Genomic DNA, 14320 nt, shown 5'->3' on the forward strand with positions numbered 1-14320 from the left:
TAAAATAATTCCAAAACACGCAAAATGGAATATTGCATTTTCACAATTTATTTAAAAATGTACTTAAAAAAAGAAAATACAATTATTAGGTCCTTTTCTGACAGTAAAACGTGTAGCTCTGAATATTTCCCTCTGCGGTTGACAGTCCCCGTCAGGATGTAGTGTTTGTCGCTGGCTCCAGGCAGAAAGTTCACAGTAGAACAGGTTATTAGTATGATCGTATACAAAAACAGAAGTATCTGTACTACTTTATTTCTCTTCGGGTTGGAAAATAGTTCTCAAATGTGTCGCAAACTGGCAAACCACAAACCAAAGTAATTTATACATGGAGAAATGCTCATGACCACCTTAGGGAGGTTGGAAGATAACGATATATTAGTCTGTATCTTGAACAGTTGACGTTTTGGCACATGTTGCGTGTTGATAAACGCTGTGATCCGCTAGTATGATGGGCCGATGGAACAGAACAGCTAGACCACATGTGTGCATTGGGCGCCATCCAGAAGTTTATATAAACAAACTGTTTTTTTCAGCCAAATGAAAAATGCGGTTCTGTGTGTTTGCTCTTTAAAAAAAACAAAGAAAAAAAGGAGTCTTGACAAGGCATTCGTTGAAAAAATACGAATAAACAAAAATACTGTAACATGTAATCCCACTTTAACACTTTGAAACTGCTGGCAATGTAAGCCATAATAATGGAAGAAAAGTGGGGTCAAAAAAGTCTAACTGGAAAAGATAAAAGTTTGTCTTTTTATTATTACCTCAAATAGTTACCATCTTGAAGTGCTCTATGGGCCTTAGTCACCGAGCAGCCATCCTGGTTCTAAGCGCGAGCCGGATGGGACCTCCCTGCTGGCAGTTAGAACCAAGATGGCTGCCGAATGCGCATTCAGTTCCCCGAGTTCCCTTTTCCAGCAAGAGTTAAGAACCAAGATGGCTGCCAGGTGAAGAAGGCCCATGGAACCGTTTATTATGGAAAGGTGGTGCTGGAGCCGGTCTCCGATAAAGTCAGTCAGCAGAAGGAAGACACCCCCATAACTCTAGCCAGTTTTCTTTTAGAGTATAGCTACGTTTGTTATCTTCACCTTAAACGAGTCTGGTTTCCCCACTGCAGAGAAAGTAGTGCATACAGCTGGAAATATATAGTCCATCCACACCTCATACCTGACTCTGAACGGTGTAGTTGCATTTCCCTGGGAATGCAGAACATTTGGTACACATTTGTATTCCAGCATATATACTTCGGTAAGATATGTCAGATAGGAGAATCTCAAGGAGACTAGGAGAGGGTACGAGGAAGTCCTTCTGTGACTAATCAGGTGTGATACATCTGCTCGAATGGTCCCCCCGCCCCTGTGATGTACGTATTCAGCGCATTCAAATCACCCTCCTCTCTTGTGACAACAAATGATCTACATTCCAGTTCAGACCAACTCGCTCCAGTGGCCAGTGAACATATGTACAACAGCAGTCAAAAGCTGTTCAAAGGCAAACCTATCCTTTGTGTAGGAGGACTTCCGGAGTTGTTTTGGAGTTTAATGCAAATTCGAAAAGGGTGTGATTACAAATGTCTAGCTAAGAAAAATCGGGCCTGTACATCGGCCTCTGGGGGCAAGGCCCGCCGGACCGAGCCCATGCCAGACACAGGGGGGGGGGGGGGGGACACGACTCGACACATCTAGTACAATGTTTCACGGCCTACACTGCCCATCATGCATCGGTCTTTCACTATCCCTGGATAGCATCTATGGTCCCTTAACCCCGCCCCCCCACCCAGAGTTCGGACCGCCAGTGTCGACGGATCCTGGGGGGGGGCGCAGCGCTCCGCGGCGACCCCCTGCGGGAGAGGCCGTGTCGCAGCCGTGGCGGTCGCTAGACCTCCCGTCACGGCCGTCACCTCTGAACCGCGCCTCTCGACGCCACGGCCGGTTTGCCACGGGCGGAGGGCGGGGGGAGGGGCGCCCCGGGGGCCGGCGCCGGCGACTTGGGCCCCCTCCTCTGTCTGTGGCGGCCCTTGACCTCCGACTCAGAGTCACTGAGCTCCGCGTCGGGACAGTAGCCGTCCGTCTCCCGCCGCGAGCGCGCCCCGTTGGGCGGCGGCTCGGAGGAGGAGGACGCCGGCTTGGGCCAGAGCCGCTCCTTCGCCGCGGAGGAGGAAGAGGAGGAAGAGGAGGACGACTTGCGGCCCAGCCGGTCGGGGCCGCGCAGGTCCTCCGTGCTGCGGACCAGGCTGACCGTGGCCTCCTTGAAGGAGCGGCTGAAGTGCTCCATGCCCGCCTTGCGGAAGCCCGCCGGCTGGCCGCCGCGGCACAGCGCCTCGGCCAGGGGGGCGCCCTGCTCCCCGCCGGGCGTCTGGCAGGAGATGTCCTTCTGGGCCACGCACCTCTCCGCGAGGCCGTTGGCCTTGCCCCCGCCCCCGGGCCCCCTGCGCTCCGCGTCGGCGGGCTTCGGGGGCTTGCCGTTGGAGGCGTGCTGGCTGTGGAGCGCGGCGTGCAGCGCCAGCGGCTTCCCGCTGCCGGGCTTGGCGGGCGCCGAGGTGCTGCTGGAGACGGCGTTGGCCTCCCGGTGGCCAGAGGACGAGGAGGACGAGGACGAGGACGAGGAGGTGGGCGGGAGGCCGTTGGAGCGCTCCTCCCTCCTGCCGCGGCTGTGCAGCTGGGGCTTGCCCAGGCCCAGGCCCCCGGGGACCACGGCGGGCCCCTGCTCGTGGACGTTGAGGCTGTTATCCGGACAGAGGGGCCCGTTGCCCGACTTGGCGCTGCTCTTGCCGTTGCCCAGCAGCTGGGCTTTGGGCATCTTGAGCTTCAGCGTGATCCGGGGCGGAGGGTGGAACAGGAGGCTCTCGATGGGGAAGGACAAAGGAACGCCTGCGGAGGAACCCGGCGTTAGTACGGCCGACAGCGGGAGCTTCAGCGCGGACAGCCGTTTGACCGTAGAAGAACACACGGCCATTACATCAGTACAAACTAACTCATCATGTGGTTCTCTCTTCCTCGAACCACAGGATCACCACCCTCGAAATTAGACGCATTTAGGACATCCAATATTCTGTTTTGTCTCTCTTATTTATGTACCAACAGGTTGTTGACAAGTAGCACTCGAACACTAACACAGGGAAATATTGATAAAACTAAACATCCTCATCCAGTATCCTGATTTTTGTTGTAGCATTACAAGCTTTGATGAACCTCATTAGCTAAGAGCGCATGGTGACTCGGCAGGGGAGATATTCCCTGGAGATCCTTTGAAGTGCCCAGGAAGAGGATTACTTTAATGAAGCCCCTTTGGAGAGGGAAAGCACGAAGCTTCACCATATTCCATTATTAAAAAGAACTGTCTGTTTTCTATGGTGGAAAAAACGCTGTCTTAGTGTGACAGCATAAAATGAGATGTGTTTTCCATTACGCCGACATGCTGTAGTTATGGATACTGAAACGAGATGGGAGGAGGGGCCTACCTGCAGTCACTTCCTGGTTGAGGAGTTTGATGTGCAGGTTGAACATCTGCTCCTGAGCTTTACTCTGAGACAGCTTCAGCTTCTCCCTGCGGCTCACCATGTAGCACAGGTTCCTCACCTGCAGAGGAAACACACACACACACACACACACACACACACACACACACACACACACACACACACACACACACACACACACACACACACACACACACACACACACACACACACACACACACACACACACACACACTTTAAAACATAATCCTTGATTTTATAGGTCAACTACTAATCTATTTATACACACAAACACATGAACACGCAAGCCCATTAAGCGAATTAAAATCATCATTTGAAATATTATTACAAAGAATACTAAATTGTCTAGAAACCCAGCAGATCATAACCAGAATAACCATTCAGCATAAAACATACACACACACCACCACAACACACAAATAATACACAAACACATGCGCCCCACAACACACACAAATGCCACACACACATATACCCATTCAACTATATTAATTATTTGATATACTTTTATACACAATGCCCCACAATGGACACTCAAATAACTCAAAGAGTATTGGCAGAATATCAATCTAAACATTTTGAGCCAAACATTTGGCTTAGTTATGGTTGGACGTTGACACAAGGCAAGGGGGTTCACGGACCAATTTCCTCGTTGCGGACCCTCCTTGCGTCCACCATAAGGGCCTGACATGCGGCTCCCAAAAATTATAACCTTGCGTTGAGGCGACGCAGCAGCAAGGCCTGTGATTGGTCCGCTACCGCAAACCCGACGCAGAACCAAAACAGGTTCACGACTCCGGTCGAAGCGTCTGCGTGGTCGTTGCGTCAACGTCTGACCATAACTCAGGCCTAACTCAACCCTCACACACACACACACACACACACACACGCTCTCTCTGCACCCACCCTCTCCAGGTCCTGCCGGAGGTGCATGAACATGCGCATGCGCGTGTGGATGCTGTCCTCCTGCGGCTGCACCAGCAGGTTGCCCTCCTCCTCCTTGGGGGGCAGCAGCGCGCGGTTGAAGCTCGTCTTCCTCTTCAGCTTCCAATACTGGAAGATGAAGTCCATGAGGGGCTCGGCCACGCCCAGGTCGCGGGCCAGCTCCCCCGGCTGGATCAGCGTGTGGAACTCCTCCTCCAGCTCCCGCAGCCGCTGCGCCCGCAGCCCCACCTTCTCCGTCTCCGTGGGGACGGGCTTGGGCCGGGCGGGGCTCAGGCCCGGCTCGGCGGCGGCGCCGGGGGTCTTGGAGCGGCTGTGCTTCAGGCAGTAGGACTTGAACTTCACCTCGTCGCCCTCGTCCAGGATGGTCTTCATCTCCAGGGTCTGCTCGAAGGCACACGTCACGTGGAACGGCGTGGTGCAGTTCTTCACCGAGCACTAGGGGGGGGGGGGGGGGGGGGAGACACGGACACGGGTTGACTGTCTGTCTGCTTAATCAGTTATTCAGCCTTACCGCTTTCATCCAGTTCAGATGAGTCTCTGTACTGTCTAACCCCTACCTGCTCCGTCAGTGTTCACGTCCAACCGTTACACATTGATTGCTCTTATGACATTGATTACTCTGATATCTACTGTTTCTTCTAGGATGTCAGAGTAGATATCTCATGATATCACATCAGTGTTTCCCCTATATGCACCTAGCAGCTGCTGCTGAAATATGACCGCCACTGCTGAGGAGAGCTCCTTCATATCTCTTTAAAAAGCTAATGTTTTATTATTTTGCGCTACGGACGCTTCATATCCAGGTCAATTCACGCTGTGAGTAAAGCCTATAAACGGAGAAGAACTTCAGTAAAGTTGGAAATGAATTGGCAGATTCAGAGATTGTGGTTCAATAGATTATCAGTGAAACATCGTTGCGACACAATTGAGTGTAGTAACCCAGATAACGAGCTACAACATTGTTTTCATCCAAACAAGCCGTTTTGTTAGCGAACGGTGAATTGTATTGGCTTCTATGAGCTGTCGGCTTTCAGCCCGAGCTTAGTCTGCAAAGTGCAAACTGAAAACGACCACAATGGTAAAATTTCAATAGCGTCGCCATTATTGACTCTAGACGCCCCAAAACTTGTTCCATAGAGGCTTGGCCTCTTTATGGTCCTACTACAACCTTTAGTTCTGAAAAATATCTCTTGTTATTTTTGAGGATTTTTCATTTAGCAACAATTTCAGTTGCGTCGCCATTATTGACTCTAGCAAACACTGCACATTATATGTCATATCTCCTCTGATATCATGAGATATCTACAATGATATGTGATATCTATTCTGAAATTATGTGGCATCTTCTCTGTTATAGTGTGATGTATGACCTCTACTCTGATATAATCTGATGCACGATATCTACTCCAAAACTTGTTCAATAGAGGCATGGCCTCTTCACGGTCCTACTACAACCTTTGTGATGGGGAGAGGGGAGGGGGTGGGAAGATGCATTGGTTTGAGGCACAGACGTTTTCGATTTTTGTAGTATTTGGGTTACGTGATTTTACTGTATAGGGTGGTTGTTGATATAATATATTTTTTGTTAAATACATTTAAATAATGGTTTTAAAGATTATACTTGTAATATGTTCAATCTCTCCATATTTCCCTGCTTGTGACTGTTCACAAATGTACTGTATGTACACCCTTCTGTTGCCGGCAGACACATAGAAACCTCCCGGCAGGGTGTGCTTTGCGAGCACACAAAAAAATGTGCGCAAACACTGCACATTATATGTCATAGTTCCTCTGATATCATGAGATATCTACAATGATATGTGATATCTATTCTGAAATTATGTGGCATCTTCTCCGTTATAGTGTGATGTATGACATCTACTCTGATATAATGTGATGCACGATATCTACTCTATTATAACTTTATATCTCCTCTGATATGTGATATCTCCTCTGATATAATGTGATATGAGATATCTCCTCTGATAGTGATGTCTCCTCTGATATAATGTGATGTCTCCTCTGATAGAATGTGATATCTCCTCTGATATAACGTGATATCTTCTCTGATATAACGTGATATCTTCTCTGATATAACGTGATATCTTCTCTGATATAACGTGATATCTCTTCTGATATGTGACATCTCCTCTGATATGTGATATCTCCTCTGATATAACGAGACGTCTGATCCAGCAGTCCTATGTCAGTCCAATGTCAGTCCTATGTCAGTCCTATGTCCCACCTGGATGCAGGCCCCGGTCTTCAGCTTGCAGAGGCTGCAGATGAGCGACCAGCGGCTGGGAGGGATGTGGGACACCTTGGTGATGGGCTCCATCCTCTCTGGACACGCGATGCTCACCTGGGCACACGCACACGCACACGCATTACCACCGCGACACATAAAAGACTGTGACGCATCAACACTGTGACCAGAAACATCAACGTCACGACACAAAACGACAGCACCAGTCACAAACATCAGAGCCGGGGCCTGTGCAAGAGGGGGGTCCGTCTCTTACCTCGGGGATCCACAGGGCGCAGCTGACGTGGGCCCACTTGGTCCCGGCCCGCGTGGCCTTCATGGCGCCGCCCTTCTTGGGGCAGAGCAGACACTGGGGCTCCAGTCCCAGTACACACGTCCTGCACAGCCAGTTCCCCACGGGCACCTTCACGATGCCGTAGCACGCCTGTAGAGAGGGGGGGGGGGGGCAACACAGGATAGGACCATCATTCAGATTCAGGCCGGGTGCTTCATTATCACCTACCTGTGTGCTACAAATGTTTAATCGATGCTTAATTAGTGTCTACCTGTACATTACACATTTTATAACGATCGCCTCCCTTTACTTGACAGACATTTTAAAGGGCGTCTAACAGTCCATTAAAGATGTTTTAGTAAACGTTTAGTAAATCTGTATTACAGAGGTTGTAATCAGTGTCTACCTGGACATTACACATGTTATAATGAATATCTACTTTTAAATGACAGATGTTGAAACGAGCGTCTACCTGTATTGAACAGATTTCAAATCGACAGCTACCTGTACATTATACATGTTTAAACGAGTTTCTGCCTGTATATAACAGATATTTGCATGAATGTCTATCTGTACATTACAGATTTTTAAACAAGCGTCTACCTGTACATTACAGATGTTTAAAGAAGTGTACCTGTAGGTTACAGATGTTGCAATCAGTGTCTACATGCACGCGCATGTTTTAATGACGGTTAACAGATGTTGAAACAGACGGTGCACGCAGATGTTTCAATGTGTAAACAGATGTTTTAACAAACGTGTTAAATCTCCCTGGTTCATGCAGATGTTTTAATGAATGCACACAGATGCTTAAACAAGTGCAACAGATGCTTTAACGAGTGTAAGCAGAGCATTCTAACAAGCGTCTTACCTGGTGCACGCAGATGTTGCACTTGTCACAGAACACCATGTCGTTGCCCTCCTCGCTGTCGGGGGAGCGGCACACGTCGCAGATGACGTCCTCGTCGTACTCGATGCCCAGCCCCTCCACCGTCTCGATGGCGTGCCTCATGTTGCCATGACACTGCCTCTCCAGGGCCTCCAGCGCCCGCTCCACAGTCAGCTCGTCCACGGCCCCCTCCCCTGGGGAACCAGACACAAGGATCAGGTAAGCTGGGTATCGTGGTATTAGGAGAGTAGTGGTACCTTACAGGGTCGGAAATGAACAGGGGCTTGGGGCCTTGCTTAGGACATATAATTGCCTCTCGCAATTGGGACGACGGGAGCTTTGAAATAACCCATAAAATAGAAGATTCATTTCTGTGGTTTACTGTGTTGCACAGCAGGTCCAGAATGTTAGGTTTTTATTGGTGTCATGATGGTTTGTCACGCAAGATAGAAAAAGTTTTTTTTTTTCACCCAACCTTTCACCAAAATGCCAAGGAAATGATCCAAAATTGCCCCGAAAACATGGGGCAAATGAAGCCCTGGTAAAGAAAAGGTAATTTCCTACCCTTAAACCTTATTAGTTGACTCTCGTTTTATTTACTCAATTCATGTATGCATTGCTGATGTTCAACAATTGTTGAGTTCTTGGGGGGCAAGTTTCCATGACAACATAGTCATCACATGCATCCTGGATGTGACACATGCATCCTGGAACGCATTTAGTGACTAATGCATTACAGCCTCATATCTCTGTGTAACCCTGGAGGGGTTTTAGTCCAATCTTAATGCCTCTTGAATTGTGTTCAGGCTTGTGATATTAGCCATCTGGTTGTGATGGGACAGCCTCTTCCTCCCGCTATGTGGCAAGGGACACTCATTGCGCCATTGGTGTGTGTCACACACTAGGATGTAGTAATGTGTGCTTCAGTCTAGTGGAAAGTGTGCTACAAGCTTGTTAGAGTGTACATATGCATGTGTTGAGCGTGCAGCCAGTGAAGAGTGTTACATTCTAGTCGAGTGTGTGTGTTATATACTAGCCTCTACATGCGTCTCCTACCCATGTGCTCAAGCTCTGTGTCAAGTGTGTGCATCCAGTGAAGTGTGGAGTGTGGTACATGCTAGTGGAGTGTGGTACATGCTAGTGGAGTGTGGTGCACGCCAGTGCGGCGTCTCCTACCCATGTGCAGCAGCTCTGTGTTGAGCGTGTGGAGCCAGTGGAGGTCGGTGTCGTCCAGGTCGTAGCGACACATGTCCTCCGCCAGCTTGTTGATGTTGACGTAGCCCATCTCCGTGGCGTCCTGGCTCCAGCAGCGGAAGTACTTCTTGGGCCGCGTGTACAGAATCTCTTTGGGCTTCTCCGCGATGATCCTGAGCACACACATAGAAGGACAGGTGGAGCTTTATAGCGGTTGTGTGTTGTGGGATTTGTAATCGGGCTGTGTTGATCATTCTAATATCTCACTTTTTAAAGTGGACACCATGATATAAATGTTGTTTTTTTTATCCAATAGTCGCTCTGGAGGTTGAGCACTTTCTTTTGAACCGGGAGGTCTGATTGTGCTGTGGTTATGTCTCCCAATACTTCCGGTCGATCTGGATGTTTCTTTGAGTAACACACTTTGCTTCGGCGTTGCAACCCGATCTCCTTTTGTTTGATGCACTGATCAGAGGTGATTCGATTCAGGTGTGCCTTCGCAGACGAGTGTTTCATTATAGTGCGTTAATCTGCTGAAAGTCGGAATATAAAACCTAGAAGTGGAGTGCATTTATAGAGCAGTTCTCTAGCCTCCAGCTACAGAGCTGTACCTTCCTAAACGTCTCACATTCACCAACAGCTATCCATCTGTGTGAGAGTGTGTCACTCTCTCACATTCACCAACGGGCATCCATCTTTGTGTACGTGTGTCTCCTCTGTCACAATCACCACCAGTTATCCCTCTCACGCATTCACCACCAGTTATACATCTCACTCTCTCTCGCTCTCACCACCCAGTGACTGACCCCCTCTCTTTCTCACATCCACCCAGTCGCTCTCTCTTTCCTTCATATTTACCAACACTCTCACACACGTTGGGCATCTTGCTTTAGGACACTCCAACACTTCTCTGCTGCACCAGGAAGCGCAGTAGATCCATACATAGCCATCAAAGTAGAGCCGAACATTATCGATAGAAACCGCAGACTAGACGATTGGTGGTTGATAGAAGGACTACATACCTAAAACGCCTCTCTAACCTGGGTCCACACAAGGCACTTCACAATTAGCACCTCACATGCACCCATTCACACGGCGACGGCGGTGTTGACCATGCTAGGCAACAGCCAGCCCGTCGGTGGTAGTTAGGGTTAGGTTTCGTCTTCGGGGGCGTTAACCTCAGGGGAGCTGGGGATCAAACGGGCGACCTTCCTCCCTCGGTGTTACCTGACGGAGGGTTCGAGGACGGTGTCGGGGCTGGCGGGCACCTGCACGCCCTTCTCCCACTCCTGCCTCCAGGTGTCGGCTAGGAGGTAGTAGTCCTCGGCGGAGATGTGGTGGGAGTCGGGCAGCTTCATGGCACTGATCAGGTCTTTCCTGAACACCTGGGGGAGAGACGGGCCAAGGGGATTGTACTATTATCACAATGTAGGATGTACTTTATCAGCCTGGGTGACACAGACACCCGACTATTACCGTTGGCGTCTTGTGGCGATAGGGAATGCCGTACAATAATAGCAATGTGCAGTTTGGATTGACAGAGGGACTTTGATGTGAAGGACCATCTATATCATCCCCCCACATTTAAGTCACGTGTAACAATAATGATACAAGTTACTGTTGTTTTTCTGTTGTGCCTAGAAAAAGCAATAACGTTAATCCGAGCTTGAATATTGTCATGGGCCTGCCTGGTTGGTTGTGGCTTTAACCAGAGGTCTATAGCAGGAAAGTGTGCTTTGTGATGTATATTAATGCTCCGTAGCCTTAAATAAAACTGTGAGCATAGCAATAGCGATGACAGACAAGATTGAGAAAGGCATAAGAGGAGGAGGACGATGAGGTGTTGTTTACTTCTGCCGGCTTCTTCTGGCTGCAGGCGGGGGTTCCCGGCTTGCTGCCATACTTGTTGGTGGAGCAGAATGATGTGGAAGGACCTGAGGAGAAGGACGAGGAGGGGTCAGATGTTGCAAGACACCAGCGGCCGAAGACCTACACCAGCTGAAGACCTACACCATCTGAAGACCTACACCATCTGAAGTCCTACACCATCTGAAGACCTACACCCTCTGAAGACCTACACCATCTGAAGTCCTACAATAGCTAAAGAGCTACACCATCTGCAGACCTACAAAAGCGGAAGACCTACACCATCTGAAGTCCTACAGCATCTGAAGACCTACACCACCTGAACCTACACCATCTGAGGACCTACACCATCAGAAGACCTACACCATCAGAAGACCTACACCATCTGAAGACCTACACAAGCTGACGACCTACACCTTCTGAAGACCCACACCATCTGAAGACCTACACCATCTGAAGACTGACACCATCTGAAGACTGACACCATCTGAAGACCGACACCATCTCAAGACCTACACCACCTGAAGACCTACACCATAGAGGTACATTCCTACCAAGTAGATTCTAGAAACTCTCTTGCCTCTTCATCAACGTGTGCCTAGAACAAGTGTTGCTGAAACTGAGTATGTGAGAGGCTGGCTATCTAAGAGGGCTTAAGCTCCAGGTGAACTTACTTTCATTGTCAGAGCTGTCACTGCTGCTGGAGGTCCTGATACGTTTCATCCTGTAGCATCCTGGAAAACAAGTAAGAAGTATCATTATGGGATGTAAACCAAGCGGGGAATTAGCCTTGACTACGTGTTCTACACATGCGGTTGAATTAATAGTAGCGCTACACGTCTGACGCAATAGGACAATTACAATGTGGTGGAAATAAGAATAATAACAGCCAAAATAGTAGTCCAAATTCTAACACACAGCATGCTCTGTTCTTCCCTTATTTTCTGAGCATAGCCTAGCTCAGAACCATCAAAGTTCGCAGACATTGTATCACAACGACAGGCATTTGGCATGAGAGAAAATGTACACTTACCATAAATTTTACATCGAATGGCATGCTAAACGGTTCCACTGATAACCCCACGACAACTTTTCTTATCTGTAAATACATACTCGTGTTAGTTCATGATGCCAGCATTACCAAGCATGGTTATCTGGGTTTCAACAATGGTTGGACCGCATCAGTAATCTGGAGGAGTTTGGCTATACTGGCTCGAAGAAGTTTTAGGTTTGTTTTGTTTTTACTAAAACAATTCGAAATAAGGAAAACTACTCTTTAAAATTCAGTACTGGGGTTGACATCGGTGTAAAACGATGTCAAAACTGTACAGAAACTATACATTTAATTCTGCAACATTAACTCAATCAACACAGAAGATAAATAGCTTTAGTTCTGGTGAATTCATCAAGGACACAAAAGCAACTTTTGAAGGGGTCGCAAAAGGAGAGTTAAAATTAGTTTCCAAGAACCGTTTGGCCAAATCATCAACAGTACAAACTTTGTATTACTGGTGAATTCTGTCTTTGTCTGACCAGTCCCTCTTAAGATGACTAATGGGAAACTATTAGTAATCAATACACCATAACACTGAGGAAAACCGATGGTGATCAGCGTCATTTCTGCCATTCGATCAGTAATCTGGCCTCGGGTCATTGATATGTAAAACGGTGGTTTGTAGGTGGTTTCGGAGTAACGTATAACGTGCAAGTAACGAGATAAAGTTGTCGTCAGATACACTGTGGAACATCAAGTTATTTAACACAAACTGGGGCGGTTAGGTATCCGTGGTTTTTCTACGTACATCCCCCGAACTGAAGTCCATGGCACGATGATCAAATGTAGCAATAAAGTTAAATGATTTTAGCGAGTTCACGTTAGTATACAAAGACATGAAAGAACAGCTATAAAATGTTGTTCCTCAAAAGCCTTGGCGCCAAACACTGGCCTTTAGCGGGTAGGTTGTGGTTGATAGATCCAAGGGTCCGAAGGTACAGTGGGCGGTCCCAATTCGTTACCAACCAATCACTGACTCGAGGGCGGATCACTCTGCGGTAGCAAACATTCGCAGATTGGGTGGTAAAGGAGCAAGGTCCCACCCTCTGTACGGCCGGAACCTTGGATCTGGCGACTACGTTTTGCGCTTTAAAACGCCGTGCAGAAAATCAAACATGGGCGCCACCACCAAATAAAGATGTCACTTCCTATCGGGGTTTGGACCCAAGCTATTACGTTTACGAAAGAGTATCGTAAATGAAACTTAAAGCGACACCCCGATTTTCTGTTACTTGCGAATGATTATCAATCATAATCTACAACTTTGCATTCAAACAACCCCCCCTCACAGAAAGGAAGCAGGGCCCCGTGGCCTGCATAAGCCATCCAGGGCAGTTCTCCTGGCAGTGAACACACGAGCATATTGTCCAGATTCCTTGGATCTTACCTTATGTTCGCATTGTATAACGCGTTTTATCCCGTCCAGATGACGTCGTATTCCGTTTGGCAAAGTGGATATTACAAATAGAGCCGTTGGTTATAGCCTTTTAATTGAATTTGGTTGCTTTATTCTGCCACCCTAGGAATTTCAAGGGTTGCAATCTCCAGCAGCACCACCACGCACAACACATCTATTGTACCGCGACGGCCGCCAGGTCCTACACTCCACCTCGTTCAGAGGAGCGCTGCTGCAGGGTTCAGTTTGAGTCCCTTTGAGCCATTCATTAAAAAATTAGTAATAAGCTAAAAAGACGAAAAAACAAATATTCAAAAAATAATTAAGAGATATGTCGCACATTTGTACATTTTACTATTAGTAAGTACAAATGTACATCATACTCTACACATGCACAAATGTATAGCATACCTTATTCAAGTTAACCTTTTATTGATGCACTGGTAAATCTTGTTTATAAGGTGGTTGGATTCTTTAGAAAGGCAGAAAACACTTAACTATAACAAGCACTTGTTGAGCAAGAACTCTTGTAACTCTTCCTTATGCAGTCAGCATCTTAAAAAAAATCGATGTAACTATTTTGTATTTTCACAGATCCAAGTAAATTTGTACAGCTAGTGGAATATGTGATGAAGCTATTGGCAGGCTGGGTGTCCAAGCACGCTTTGCTATTGGGACCCTTAAAATTACAGCATAAAGACATAAACAAAGGTTATTGGAATACACTTTCTTACTTCTCCAAATCATTAAGACACTATGCCCATCACACAGGAAGCTAGTAACAATATGCTGCTTAGCAGAGTAACATGACATTGAATCTTGACGATATGGTCTGGAACATTGTCACTCTCGCATCTCTTTCCTCTTGTGAACTGAAGATAATGTCTTAACGTAGCTCGTAAATGGAAATTTTGGATTGTCGCCTAATGAGAAATTAAAA

General features: G+C 47.6%; 1 protein-coding gene across 2 annotated transcripts; it reads right to left on the reverse strand.

Moving 5' to 3' along the window:
- Positions 1-25: 25 nt before the first annotated feature.
- jade3 (jade family PHD finger 3) lies at positions 26-13558 on the reverse strand. Of its 2 annotated transcripts, none has more exons than XM_030372179.1 (12): positions 13372-13558; positions 11964-12029; positions 11605-11664; positions 10916-10998; positions 10292-10449; positions 9047-9237; positions 7853-8064; positions 6964-7131; positions 6687-6803; positions 4403-4876; positions 3458-3575; positions 26-2867 (listed from the first exon to the last, which is right to left on the reverse strand). In XM_030372179.1, exons 3-12 carry the CDS (start codon positions 11651-11653, stop codon positions 1894-1896), a joined length of 2544 nt encoding a protein of 847 aa, XP_030228039.1. In that variant the 5' UTR covers positions 11654-11664; positions 11964-12029; positions 13372-13558; the 3' UTR covers positions 26-1893. The 2 variants fall into 2 exon arrangements, with proteins under 2 accessions (XP_030228039.1, XP_030228040.1); XM_030372180.1 differs by lacking the exon at positions 13372-13558 and adding an exon at positions 12733-12905.
- Positions 13559-14320: the final 762 nt, after the last annotated feature.

The sequence above is a fragment of the Gadus morhua genome, chromosome 12 (genome assembly GCF_902167405.1).
Source record: "Gadus morhua chromosome 12, gadMor3.0, whole genome shotgun sequence".
Lineage (NCBI taxonomy): Eukaryota > Metazoa > Chordata > Actinopteri > Gadiformes > Gadidae > Gadus > Gadus morhua.